Below are 13792 nucleotides of genomic sequence, written 5' to 3' on the forward strand. Positions count from 1 at the left end.
TTTACTTTTGATGGTCGAGTACTTAAGCCTTTTGTCTTACGTAGCCCCTGGAGGAAAGGACACATTAAGGGTGATTTTCCTCAATGGTTCCAAGTTTTACATAAGGAAATTTGCATGAGTTTCTCCCTGCAGCCCACGCTCTCAAAAAAAAACCTCCTCCTCCTCCCCCCCTTCCTCTCTCTCTTTTTCTTCTTTTTTTTTTTTTAAGCTGACCTAACCTCTGTGCATGTGCAGAGTTCATATTTCAGCAAAAATTTTTACACCATTGAAATGTTGCATCTTTTGGCTAAATTAGAATAAAGGAAAGGGAAGGGTAAGGAGTAGATTTAAAAAAAATAGGGTTAGATTTTAAAACAAACAAACAAACAAACAAAAAAAAAAAAAAAACCTCAGCAATGCAAGTATTCACCAAAGCTAGCAGTTTTCTAAGGGATCATGTTTCCTTCAGCCCAAGCAATGGATTGCTTCCTTTATTTACAGGAAAGGGCTATCATTTTGTGTGATTTCCCTCTGGTCATTCGCGGAACAATGCCACGCCCTTATATATGGGGAAAATGGCCAGAGAGTCAGAATTCATAAGATCTTAATATTCTCATTCATTTCAGCATTACCATTTGCAGACAAATTTTCCTGCCCTTTATTTACAGGATGGTAAAGACTGATGCTGCTTGATTATGAATTTGTATGTGCTTAAACTTTGAGTAGACTTTTAAGTCTGATTTTTAAATAATAGACAAAATGATAAATACTGTAATCACTTAAATGCCTGACCTCACCAGTTCTGCTTCAAAACATCACGGCTTTCACCTCTCACCTTTTTTAAAAAAAAAACAAAGAACAAAGTTGGGCTGAATTTCAACTCATCACATGCTTGTAGACACATGGCCCTCCACACAGCCACAAATGGGGAAACTTGAAAGGGACCCTGGGGCCATCTAGTCCAACCCGAAAAGCAAGATTTGTACTACCAAAGAGACACACACATACTTATGTACACAGGCACAACTGGGGAAGAGACCACAAGCCATGCTCCTATCATGTACTAAGGAAGAGGAAAATAAAAGTATCCAACTTTATACAGAACCCTTTTAGCAGATCTTGAAGCTAGTTTGAGTGAGAGTTTACTTCCTTAGATTAAAGAATGCAAGGAAGATTGAAGTGAACATTTTTCCTAAACTTGCAGAGGAATAGTAAGCCTAATCTATGCCCCCCCCCCCTTTTGCAGTTTCCTTTAAAGGAAGCTTACTCGGGAGTAAATTTACCTGGCACAGAAGTAAGAAGAAGAAGAAAAATCCTGAAAGCGACAGAATGAAACAAGGGGGGGCATTTTCTAAGAAAAGAGGCCAGTCTTATAGAGACTGATATCAGGAGCCTTACAATAACTCTTCTGTCCAACCAAATCAAAGTTAAAACTGGACTCAGATATTTTCTTAGAAGGAACACCATACTTTCATAGGAATATGCTTAATGAAGTACATACACTGCATTTTAGCTTGAGAGCAGTTGTGCTCAATTACGCTTTTGCAGCAGAAACATTAGGTTAACTTCACATTCCAAAATAGACTGGAACACAGGTGTACTCACAAACTCAAAAGTTACAACAAAACACCATTTACCATTAGACTTAAAATCACCCTCCTCACTTAAACTAGAGGAAGGAGGTGGGGTAATCCTCCTTTCAGAATACAAGTAGCACGTATACAGGATTTTACCACTTGGGAGGAAAACCCTCTTTTAGAGCCTCTCCCAAATAACAAACATTTGCACACTTCATTCACATTTTTGTCTTGTTTAAGATTGATAAGGCCCAACATGGCTTTCTTAGATTTAAAATTTTGGAGCAAGCTGGTAGTTTAACTATGCAGCCTTAGGAAAAGCAGTCTGTCAGAGACAGAAGGAACAGACAACACACATAACAGACAACATGTAACAGACAACATGTAAACATACATATTCTCATATATGAATTAACAGACAACACATATAACAGACAACATGTAAACATATATATTCTCATCCTTTAGTTGGTTATTGCAAGGAGTTGGGCCGCTTCCTTTGGCTTCATTAAGTGAAATTAGTAGGAAGGTCCCACATGGTTTTATGAGCCTCCTTGCCTCTTCAAACACACCACCAGTTAATCAAACTGGCAGGGCTCACAACGCGTGGTTGTCTGGGTACCCCTTTTTATATATGCATGCATTGCTGTTGTTGCTTTTTGTGGTTTTTCCTTTTTTTTGGGGGGGGTGTCTGGGATAGGGACGGGAGAAAGAGAGGGGTTGATTAGGATTTGGGGTAACCTGTATAGGGGTTTATTTTGGGGTTTCTCCTGTTGCTTGGCAACTTCCTATGGGGGGTTTTTAACGAGCTCTAACTATTCTATTCCTTTTCCTTATCCTTACTTACTATTCCATAATCTGGGGTTCCTTTCCACTCTGCCCACCCAATCCTTCTGGGCTATCCTTCCTGGCAACCTCCTACCTATCGTCGCAATCTCAGGAAAAGGGGCCCTACTGGACGCCCGCACCATGCGGTGCCAGATCGGGTGATCCCTGGATAGAGTTTTGAACCGAAAATCCCCCTTGCTTTTGGAAGCAGGCTCACGCACGATACACGTGTTACGTGGCACTGACCAGTGCGGCTGGGATTGATGATAGAAAGCAAGACCACTTCCTGCCCCCTTGTTAGGACGCTAGGGAAGATCGGAAAGAGAGCTCCAACCCCTTGCTTTCAACTGGGATGCCCGTTGCGGGGAGTCGGCTATTTTTCAAGTCGGGTCTCTCCGTCTTACGCTCGGGCTCCCAATTGGTGCGGCTGGCTGGAGATTTTAAGAGGAAGAGATAGAGCTCAGGACCCCCTTTTCGGGTTGAGCAGCGGTCCACGGTCTCTCTCACTAACCGGACCAAGAGAAAGGTGAGAAGAACGATAGAGAGGAGGGCAGAGAATTCGGTTGCCAGGAGACTTCTACCCCTTTCCACCAGTGCACTTAATTTCCCTTTTCCTTATACTCACGCGTCTTCAATTACGATCCCTGGATTGATGAATAAGCCGGCTGGATCCCTCTTTGCTCCCCGGCTGAACTCCTGGGGCTTTCGATTACCGCCTGGAAGATGGCCGGGGGTCCAAAGGATCTTCCCAGGCAAAATGGCCCGGAGCCGGCTGAAGATTTCGGGGCCCCCGGTCAGCAACGCAGGAGAACCTCCAGCCCCACGTTCGGGCGCCATCCTGTTACGGCAAAATCTGGGTGCGAGGCTGCTCTGCCACCCAGCTCGTCGGACTAAGTCCGCGGGTCCCTGTGGAGGAAAATGAGTTCAGCCGGAGAGGAGCAAACTGCAGAAGATCCATGTTTATTGCGCAACAAGGTTCAAGGCGAGATTGAACAGCGAGAAAAGGGTGACATGAACTTTTGAAACTTCCCTCCATGTCCCAGAATACAGTGCAAAATACATCCCAGTTACATCATGAATACATTAAGAAGAGGTTGGGTTACACAGATTACATCATGAATATATTAAGAAGAGGTTGGGTTACACAGGATTAACATATGGAGGAGGGAGGGGGGAATATGCAGAGCTGGAGATATGCGCAGATAAGCACATCCTGAGTACCGGTGATGAGAAGACAATGGTCCATGTATGCATAGTCTGCCACCTGGCATTGCCCAGAGGAAAGGCCAGGCAGAGTGATTTGACAGGATTAGGGTCTTAACACCTTGCTTGAGGGATTATGGAGGACAGGGAAGGTGTCATGGAGTTCTAGAGAAATTGAGCAAATTGGCACGTTGATTTTCTATGATTTATAGATTTTAGTCCCTTCTGTCATTGACAGTTGGAAATAAATGGATATATTGTAGCGAAGAAGGAGGTGAAGAAGACATGCCCCCCCCTTTCCGTCTCAACCATGATGGTGTGAGTACCTAATTGATCGTCCTGTGTCCCTTCTAAGGATGTGGTTGGCAATGTTCTAATGGGATCTCCTTACTGAAGTGTGATTAAGAAATTGTATAAATACAACTAATCTTTAAAATTGCTTGATTGGACTGCTGCTGACTCAATATTCTCACGGGAGATGTTAAAAAAGAAAAAAGATTCTCACAGAGGGCCTTGGTTTCTGATTGGGCACAAACCGAATACACATTAATTAAAAGTCACCCAAGTTGCTCAGTGTTTTTAGTTGCCTATACAGTAACAGTTATGCTGCACCTGTAGATCTTAAGGGCACAGTATACAGTTAAAGCACACTTTGTTTTCTGTGCAGGTTCCAGTTGCACATTGTTTAGGACCTCCAGGACATTACAAGAGAAAGTTCTGTGCCGTGTGCAGAAAGCTTTTGGAGTCTCCAGCATTTCGCTGTGAAGGTAAGGCTGAACTGTAATGGATCATGGTGTTGTCAGCTTATTCTAATTGGTATCTTAACTGTCTGCCACCCTGGCACAAGCACAATATTTTTAAGGCACTTCCTAGAATGATAAATGAGGACTTACTAGGAAGTGTGAGGGATTGTAGAGAGTGCGGGGAGGAAGCCTGTTGATAAGATGCATTTCTCTCCCCCCCCCCCCTTTCCCAGCAGAGAAAATGTTGAGGCTGTGTTCTCACAGCATTTACCAGTTGTTGATGTTGTATGAGAAACGGCGATTTCGTAGGTTAATCTCAATGTACAAATCTAATGTGATTTCATACAAAACAGCCTTCTATTGAGAGAGTTGTTCCATCTAACCCAGTATCTGTCTGTTTCAATTGATGGTGGGCCTCCAAGGTCTTGGGCAGAGTTCTAGCAAGTGCAAAAATTAGAGACAGGGCAGCTCCCCATGTCCAGGAGATCACCTGAGGGAAAGGCCATTGACACATAAAACAAACTAGATAGATGAGCCATCAGCAAGGCTGACTGAGACTTGCCATTCAGGCAAATGTGCGAAGTCCCTCCTGGATGTCTCTGTTAGTTAGAAGATGGAAGGCTTTTATCTGTTAACAAAAATCTCAATGAAAAGTAATTTAAAGAAAAAACTACTCTGTATTTGAAACTATAGCATGTTCTGCTTCCCAAAGGGACAGAAATATTTCCCAGGTTTGATGCATTAGTTACTGTGCTTTTTAGGGGGTAGTGCTAAACATGGGGTTTGTGCTCCAAAATGATTCAAAACAATTGCAGAAATATGACATTGCTTGGAATCCATTGGACAATATGGGATTTTGAGTGCTGTTAACTAGTGACATTAATTGGGAACCCAGGTTTTAGTATCAGTTCCTCATTTTGAGAGTGGGATTTGTGGTGCCAAAGGGGTTCAAACTATTGCAAAATTTTGGCACCGGTTTGGAATGGATCCCAAATTTTGGGGTTCCTATTTAATAAGATTTTTAGGATCCTTTAACTGGTAATTCTAGGGACTGGAGCTGGGATCTTTTGCATGCAAAGCACTGAGGGCCAATGTAGACATGACATTATTCATGAAATTGGAAATTGAGTGGCTGTTGGTTGGTTGTAACATGTAAATAGCAAGCATGCCTACCTCTGCTCCAGGTCAAGTCCCCGGTGGTCTTCAGAGTAGTGTCTTAATGCTTTGGCCCCATTGTGGTTCTGGCCCACATTGGGCCTATGTACTTGTTACGTTAGGAACGCGGGTGGCGCTGTGGGTTAAACCACAGAATCTAGGACTTGCCGATCAGAAGGTCAGCGGTTCAAATCCCCGCGACGGGGTGAGCTCCCGTTGCTCGGTCCCTGCTCCTGCCAACCTAGCAGTTCGAAAGCACGTCAAAGTACAAGTAGATAAATAGGTACCACTCCGGCGGGAAGGTAAACGGCTTTTCCGTGTGCTGCTCTGGTTCGCCAGAAGCGGCTTAGTCATGCTGGCCACATGACCCGGAAGCTGTACGCCGGCTCCCTCGGCCAATAAAGCGAGATGAGCGCCGCAACCCCAGAGTTGGCCATGACTGGACCTAATGGTCAGGGGTCCCTTTAACTTTACCTGTTACATTAAAGCCACCCACTTGGATGGATTTAAATAAAATTAGGCAAATTTATGGAGGATAGGGCTATCAGTGTCTGCTAGCCACAGTTGCTGTGCTTTGCCTCCACAGTCACAGGCACTGTGCTTCTGAACACCAATTGCTGGTGCCTGCAGGAGGGGAGACTACTTTTTTTGCTCGGGTCCTGCTTGTGATTGCATCTGATTGGTCCTTGTGAGAACAGGATGTTCGACTAGCTGTGGCCTTGGCCTGATCCAGTAGGCTCTTCTTAGGTTCTTATGGTTCTGCTAATCGTGTACATGATGTTGCATCTTTATTATAGTATATGATGAAATATATTTTAAAAGTAAAGTAGGAGAATTAAAAATAGAGATAAAAGCAAGAGTAAAGCAAACGAGAGGCAATTTCCTCCCCTTTCCCTCTGTTTACTCCTAGTTTGTGAGCTGCACGTGCATACGGATTGTGCCCCGTTTGCTTGTAGTGACTGTCGCCAGTGCCATCAAGATGGCAGTCAGGATCATGTAAGTACAAAAGTTTTTGTTTAAACAACAGAGGAAAGAAATCTGCTAGGAAAGCTTTGCTTCCAAGGACCTAACGCAAAGTTGAACTTTTTGTTACTTGCTTCGAAGACTCTGTCGTTAAATGTTTGTTTTGGTTGATTTTTCTGGACTTACTGAAAGGTTAGATATTCAGATTTCGAGTGCAGGTAATTCAATTGCTTTACCAAGATTTCAAAGCAATTTTAAAGGTTGCAGTACATTTTTTAAATAATGGATTTATTTAATTGCTGTAGGATACATACCATCATCACTGGAGGGAGGGAAATCTTTCTTCAGGTGCGCGTTGTAAGGTCTGCAGGAAAACGTGTGGCTCTTCAGAGGTGCTCTCGGGTATGAGATGTGAATGGTGCGGCATTCTGGTACGTAAACAAGATTTATTTGGTTTTTTTCCAAATTTGATACCCTGGCATGTGAACCTGCCAGAATCCTCAAGGCAACTTAAAAGAAAGAAGCAGTGAAAGGTAGTTTAGCTGGAAGTCCATCACAGTATATTATATGTGATAAAACAGGATGTTAATGTATTCTCTGTTTTAATTAAAGATGGTTGTTTTTAAACAATTTCATATGTGAAGTTTCCCTGTTCTCCAGAATGGACAAAAAGTGTGGTATAAAAACATCAGATAAGCAAATAAACAGAATAACAAAATAACTGAAATGTCCATAATACAGTGCATGTAGTCTGGAAAAATATCATAACTGTCATTACAATCCATAAGTGGTCACTATATAAACATTTTTTAGAAAACCCATCTGGCTGGATTTCTACTATCTTAAGAACTATCTAACAGGACAGTAAGTGTACTCTGGACATTGCAAGTAAAATAACTCAGAAAATGTGAACTGCCTTTCTTTACTCTTCAAATATATTTTGTTTGTTTCTGAATGGCAACATTAAACTAAGAATGTACACTGCTGTGGAAATTCCCTTTTAGGTGTAACTGTATGTGAAATTATTTCCATAGCAACATACTCGGCTTTAGACTACCCTTCCTTTGTGTTTGTGATTTGGTTTATATTTTAAACATCATATGAACATAGTTGTTTTCTACTGGAGCATATCATGCCCCTCTAGCCCAGCACGTCCTCTGACTTGGCTGTACATGCCCCAGTGCTTCAGACAAAAGGTCTTTCTCAGTCTTGTTGCCTGACATCTTTTTAACTGGAAATGCCAGGGAGTGCACTCTGGACCTTCTGCATGGATAGGATGTGTACTGCTACTCAGTTGTTGAAGAAGAAGGGTTTGGATTTGATATCCCGCTTTATCACTATCCTAAGGAGTCTCAAGGGACGCGGGTGGTGCTGTGGGTTAAACCACAGAGCCTAGGACTTGCCAATCAGAAGGTTGGTGGTTCGAATCCCCGCAATGGGGTGAGCTCCCATTGCTCTGTCCCTGCTCCTGCCAACCTAGGAGTTTGAAAGCACGTCAAAGTGCAAGTAGATAAATAGGTACCGCTCTGCCGGGAAGGTAAACAGCATTTCCATGTGCTGCTCTGGTTCGCCAGAAGCGGCTTAGTCATGCTGGCCACATGACCCGGAAGCTGTATGCCGGCTCCCTCGGTCAATAAAGCGAGATGAGCGCCGCAACCCCAGAGTAGGCCACGACTGGACCTAATGGTCAGGGGTCCCTTTACCTTTAAGGAGTCTCAAAGCGGCTAACAATCTCCATTCCCTTCCTCCCCCACAACAAACACTCTGTGAGGTGAATGGGGCTGAGAGACTTCAGAGAAGTGTGACTGGCCCAAGGTCACCCAGCAGCTGCATGTGGAGGAGCGGAGACACAAACCCGGTTCACCAGATTACGAGTCCACACTGGCTCATTTGTCTCTGTTCCCTATTGAAACCACATGTTTCCATCTAAAATACTTGTATTGAGCTAGGCTTAAGGCCAGACAGTATGTGACAGTGGCAAACCTGTCTCTTTTTAAAGTCTGGGTCTGCCTGAATCTTACATAACACAGGGAGTGGGTCTTACTGTGGGTGTTCTCCAAATCTGCAGTTTCCTCTGCAGCAGACTGGGACCCACGTCCCAGCATTTTCTCTCAGCTGGGATCACTTCCAGTGATGGGGCACTGGGAGACAACTTGAGGGCAGGGAGTGCGGTGAGGCTTCAGCACCCCCCCCCCATCCTGCTCTAAAAATTTGACCTTGGTGATCCCAAACTTGCATTAGGTTTGTGAGTATTTGTTTTGCTTATTCTTGCAAAGCCAGAAATCATCAAGGTGAAAAGGTATTAGGCACTGAATCTGAATACATCTAAACTTGTATTTTACTGTGCTTTGGCAATCAGTAATAGTTCTTCCAGTGTGCCAGTGTGTTATATTTGCTACTCATTAAACTCCACAAGTTACAGAACTATCTGTTTAACCAGGTTTATATATATATATATATAAAAAGAATATGGTTAATGAATCTCTATAGGGAGGAGAGAGGCTGTGATCATTGTACTTTGTGTTCAGTTGTACTTTGTATTTCATTTCAAAACTAGCCAGGAAGGAAAACTAAATGAAGATAGTTTTTTAAAACAAACAAAAAACTAGAAGAACTGAGGCAATAAGCTTTTACTTATCTGTAAAATGGACTGTTCCCCAATATTAAATGGCTCCTTGATTAATTTTACAGGAAATTGCTGATCCACGCTCACATTTTCTGTGTGACCAAGCCTCTTCCATTCATTGAACTTCTGAGCACATAGAATATGAATATTTGAGCTCACATGGGATTAACTTTGCTTACTGATATTTAATATCTGTCTTCTGTGACTAAGGGGATATACTGGTAAAATAACACAGAATTTTAAAGTGTTCATAATTATTTACCATATGATAGGGGATCTGAAAGAAGTACTAACTTTGTCAAAGGTTGCAACTTTTTTGGGGGTGCCCTTTATCTCTGCCACACACACACACACAGCCAGCTAGCCACAAACTGTGGGTATAGATTAATTTAAATTGGGTGGGAAACAGCTGTCTAGGTTCAAAATTTACAGCTCTGAAATAGAAATTAGACATGACTTCACAAGAACCTGATGCTGTGTTTTCCATAGGCTCATGCTGCTTGCTCTGTGATTGTACCTCCAGAATGTACATTTGGAAGACTAAGAAACATGATTCTTCCTCCAAACTGTGTGCACTTATGTTCTCGCAACTTCAGTAAAATGCACTGTTTTCGGATATCGGAAAGCTTACAGACAGAAGCAGGTAAAGTTCTGACTGCGTAATATTAATCCATTGGTTTATTTAACATTTTAGTGATTACTTTTTGTTTTTATTAAAAGCCAAAATGCACAATTGTCAAAATGGTATCCTTGTTAAAAGGAGGAACTTCTGAGAACAGGGGTAGGAAACAAGCCCCTAAGCCTCATTCAGTCCACCCATGTGCTTTCTTATCCTGTGTAGTTCTGGGAATCTGCCTGGCCTGGAGGTGGTGGTTCTGGGCCGGAAAGCATTTTTGAGAGCTTAAGTCTTTGTGAGTCAGATTTGGGTTGAATACCATCTGCTGTCCAGTTGCTTAGGTAGGCTGCCACCCTATGAACACTTACCTGGGAATACGTTTAATTGAACGCAACAGGGCTTTCTTCTGAGCAGGCATGCACTGTGCTTTAAGAAGTCTTAGACAGACTTGTTAGGAATTTACCATTTTAGGCTGCTGTTTGCTAAACTAGAAATCTCTTGCTTCTTATTTTTTAAAAAGCATGCTTGTTAGTTTCTTTACATCCCCGTCCCCCAATCAAATTACCTATATTCAAGATTTTTCTTAGCTTAAAGTAGGAGCATGCCTGGTTTAAAATATCAAACACTTTTTCACATTTTGAAAATGTATTTACTGTAGAAAATAAGTAGGGGATCAATAGCTTTAAGCAAGGTGTCAGGACTGTACGTATTTTGCAACCGGGTTGGGTCTGTGGGCCCATATTGACCTGCCAGGGAGTCCAGTTTGGCTCATGACATCATTTCTCCCAAGTCATGCCCTACCTACCCACCAGCTGGCATCACTCATAATGTCGGCTGACGAGTGGGAGGACTAGGCCAAATCCTGCTGTAGCTGTGCTCTCCTGTTCCCTGCAGGGAACAAAGGTGCACAGCCAAAACAGCAAAGTTCAACCCCCCCCCCCACTCATCAACTGAACCTCCATTTTAGAAACAAATTTCTATACATCAGGAGTCAGCAAACTTTTTCAGCCGTGGGCCAGTCCACCGCGCCTCAGACCATGTGGTGGGCCGGACTATTTTTTTGGGGGGGGGGGATGAACAAATTCCTATGCCCCACAAATAACCCAGAGATCCATTTTAAATAAAAGCACACATTCTACTCATGTAAAAACACCAGGAAGGCCCCACAAACAACCCGAGATGCATTTTAAATAAAAGCACTCATGTAAAAACACACTGATTCCCAGACCGTCCATGGGCCAGATTGAGAAGGTGATTGGGCCGCATCTGGCCTCCGGGCCTTAGTTTGCATACCCATGCTGTACATAGTGCTTTAAAGTCCTGATTTTGGGTCTTCAAAGCACGTTGCACCTTGGCTGCACCCATCTGTCAAATTTGGCCCACAAGGCCATTCTTGATGAAGACTTAATGGCCCGTGGAGTCAAAAAGATTCCCCACTTTTCTTGTACAAAGTAAATGACTTTTGATTCATGGCTGAATTTGAGGGGATGGGTTCCTTTTGCAGTGTGTGGGGAAGGTTTGCTTGCTTTTTATATGCAACAAATCTATAACAACGGAACACAAGAAAGGGGCATATTTTAGTGCGTACATTTTCTTCATACTTTTGTCTTTGTGCTTACCCAGGTACAGGTGAATGTTCTGATACTGTACTAGAAAAAAAACACTTAAGAATGATGGCAAACCTTCATGTAAAACAGCAAACTAATTTTATGTAGCGCTGAGGCAGTAAATAGCATGTATAAATGTGTTTCCTTTGCCTTGGCTGTACTGAAAATACTTTGTTCCGTTTCTACCATAATATTTTACTGCCACCTAGAGTACATCCTACATATATTTTTTTCCCCTCGGGTTCTCAAGAATATATTCATATTTCCCCACAAGTCTAGGACTGTAACTATAATTGACAGTGCAGATAGGTCTGTCTGTGGCTTAATAAGCCATAATAGCTAAATGGAACCTCCATCTTCAGTGTTGAGCAGGATTTGGCCTTCATCTTCATATTCTGTGTATAAACTTCCAGAGCGATATGCCTGGCTGCTATTTGAAACTACTGGATGAACCTTGGACAGTCCAACAAGTTGATTCTTATGTTCTTAAATTCTTCTGTTGCCTTGCATATCCTGCATGCTAGGTCCTTTACAATCCATTATAAATGTGCTGCTTTAGTAAAGCACATTTTAAATCTTGCAACACTTCACGTGTCCTGGAGATAGGTAGGTTTCAGAGCCCTTGGAGAAGGTAATTCGTCAGGTTGTCATTAAATGTGAATGTCAGTGGTCATGAATAAACTTGCTCAGATGGTTGCAAAGATTTATTTTAAGCACACATGAAAGATGGGCAAATGTCTTTTAGCGTAACTAATGGTTTCAACCCCGAGCCTTAGCTTAGGGTCTGTGAAGTGCTGCCTTCCTCCTAAATATGATTTAGGCTACAATTCTGAATGCAGCTACTAGGCAGTAAGTCCCATTGACCTCGGTGAGACTTCTGAGAAAACCTTTTTAGGATTACACTGTTAATGTTACTGTTTGGTTTTTAAGATCCCTGGTTCACATTAGCTGCGCTTAAGGTCAGTGCTGACATTTCCCTTGAGAACAGTAATGGGAGGAAGGAGCTTGCATTCTTGTCACTGTCCTCCAAGTGCTAATCTCTTGTATGTTTGTATTTTACAAAAAAATTATCTAAGGCACAAATTGACCAAACAATCAATTGGGTGGCTTGTGTCAAAGCCAACCATGTGTCCCCTTTGCTAAAAATGTTGGAATGTTGGAATTTTTAGTTTGCAAACGCATGGTGTTTCTTTTCAAACCTGTTTGCTTATGTATGAAGCTACCTTCCAGATCTTTGGATAACTATTTATTGTTTTCTGGATAAAGCTAACAAAAGCAACTTGGCCAGACCTTTCCTATCAAACAAAAATAGCTTATTGTTTGTGCTGATTTATTAGGTTGCATTATGTAGCTTGAAAAGTGAATAAACCTGTTTCATTTAGATATGTAAACAAGGTGGGGAAGTTATATGACCTTTGCAAATATTAAGTATGAATAATTGCACTTTATGCATATTTAACAATGTACACTCGTCTAGAAAATGTCTCCCTCTATAAAAAACAAAAATACCCAATTGTCTGTCCTTCAAAAATGTCTACCTGTGAGGAGTAGAAACTGCTTGAAGTACTGTATTGAACTTGCTGGAATGGTTGAGTTCTGCTTTGCTGGTGGTTACAAGAATACACCTAAAGCTGTTATGTACAGGCAATCCTTGTTTTGCTCGAGGGTTATGTTATGTCCTGCTCCACCCAGTTGTGCCTTTTGGGTGACATTTCTGGGTCATTTCTGGAGTTGGCGTCATGCATATGTGCACGATTGCCCATCAGTTGGACTCGCGTAAATCGGTTGTTGCCTATAGCGATCGTTTTCCACCAGAAATGCGAATGGTATTTTCTGGAATTTTTTTGAAAAGTGGCTTCTGGATCAAGTCAGTGCATGTAAAATCTCCCTCTGTGAGTGGACATTGCATCATGTTTCCATACGCACGCAGGCTGGTGTAGCTTTGATGCTACAGATGAGCCTTTGCTTTCTTTCGGCATATTCTTTTAAACTTGTTTGTGTGTCTGTTCTCTTTTGTCATGTTTTATCATGCCCTCAGATTTTCCGTGCTCAGGCATGGCTTGACAGAACAAGCAACATAAGCAACTGCTTTGGACTGCAATAGTTTTTTGAGAGGCACTAATGAAACGTCTTGTGGCTGGAAAACTGTGTATAATACCAAGGGTGCAAGCCTGGGCTGCCATAGATTTTGAGACACACCCCTCAGGATATATAGGGCAGTTGTCTGGGGCCATAAATTGTATTGGGATTGCTATGGCCGTGTGTCTCTTAGGAAATTAGTAGATGTTGAAGTAAGATAGCTGTGTTGTAAAGAGATTATGTTGGGAAAGGAGTAATCTGCCATTCTTTTCAGATCAACATAGCATGCTGCATAGCTTACAGTCACTACTTTTGCTTTTGGTGTACATAAGAGCTGTTGCACACATTGCACAGCAGCAAGATCAGGTTGGCTGTCAAGTGTGTATTTATCAGGGAGCCAGAACCCTCCCTGACTC

The 13792-nt window shown here is 42.4% G+C and overlaps 1 protein-coding gene across 2 annotated transcripts in view; it reads left to right on the plus strand.

The window, feature by feature from the left end:
• Positions 1–13792, plus strand: part of DGKQ (diacylglycerol kinase theta) — a 72621-nt gene that overhangs the window by 21551 nt on the left and 37278 nt on the right. For both annotated transcript variants that reach the window (XR_014506280.1, XM_083419592.1), the window contains exons 3-6: positions 4255–4354; positions 6396–6481; positions 6754–6879; positions 9564–9717. Coding sequence is in view for 1 of the 2 variants with exons in the window: in XM_083419592.1 (XP_083275718.1) it covers positions 4255–4354; positions 6396–6481; positions 6754–6879; positions 9564–9717 (466 nt within the window). In the remaining variant the exon portion in view is untranslated. The remainder of the gene's footprint in view (positions 1–4254; positions 4355–6395; positions 6482–6753; positions 6880–9563; positions 9718–13792) is intronic.

The sequence above is a fragment of the Podarcis tiliguerta genome (genome assembly GCF_965153285.1).
Source record: "Podarcis tiliguerta genome assembly, chromosome: 17".
Lineage (NCBI taxonomy): Eukaryota > Metazoa > Chordata > Lepidosauria > Squamata > Lacertidae > Podarcis > Podarcis tiliguerta.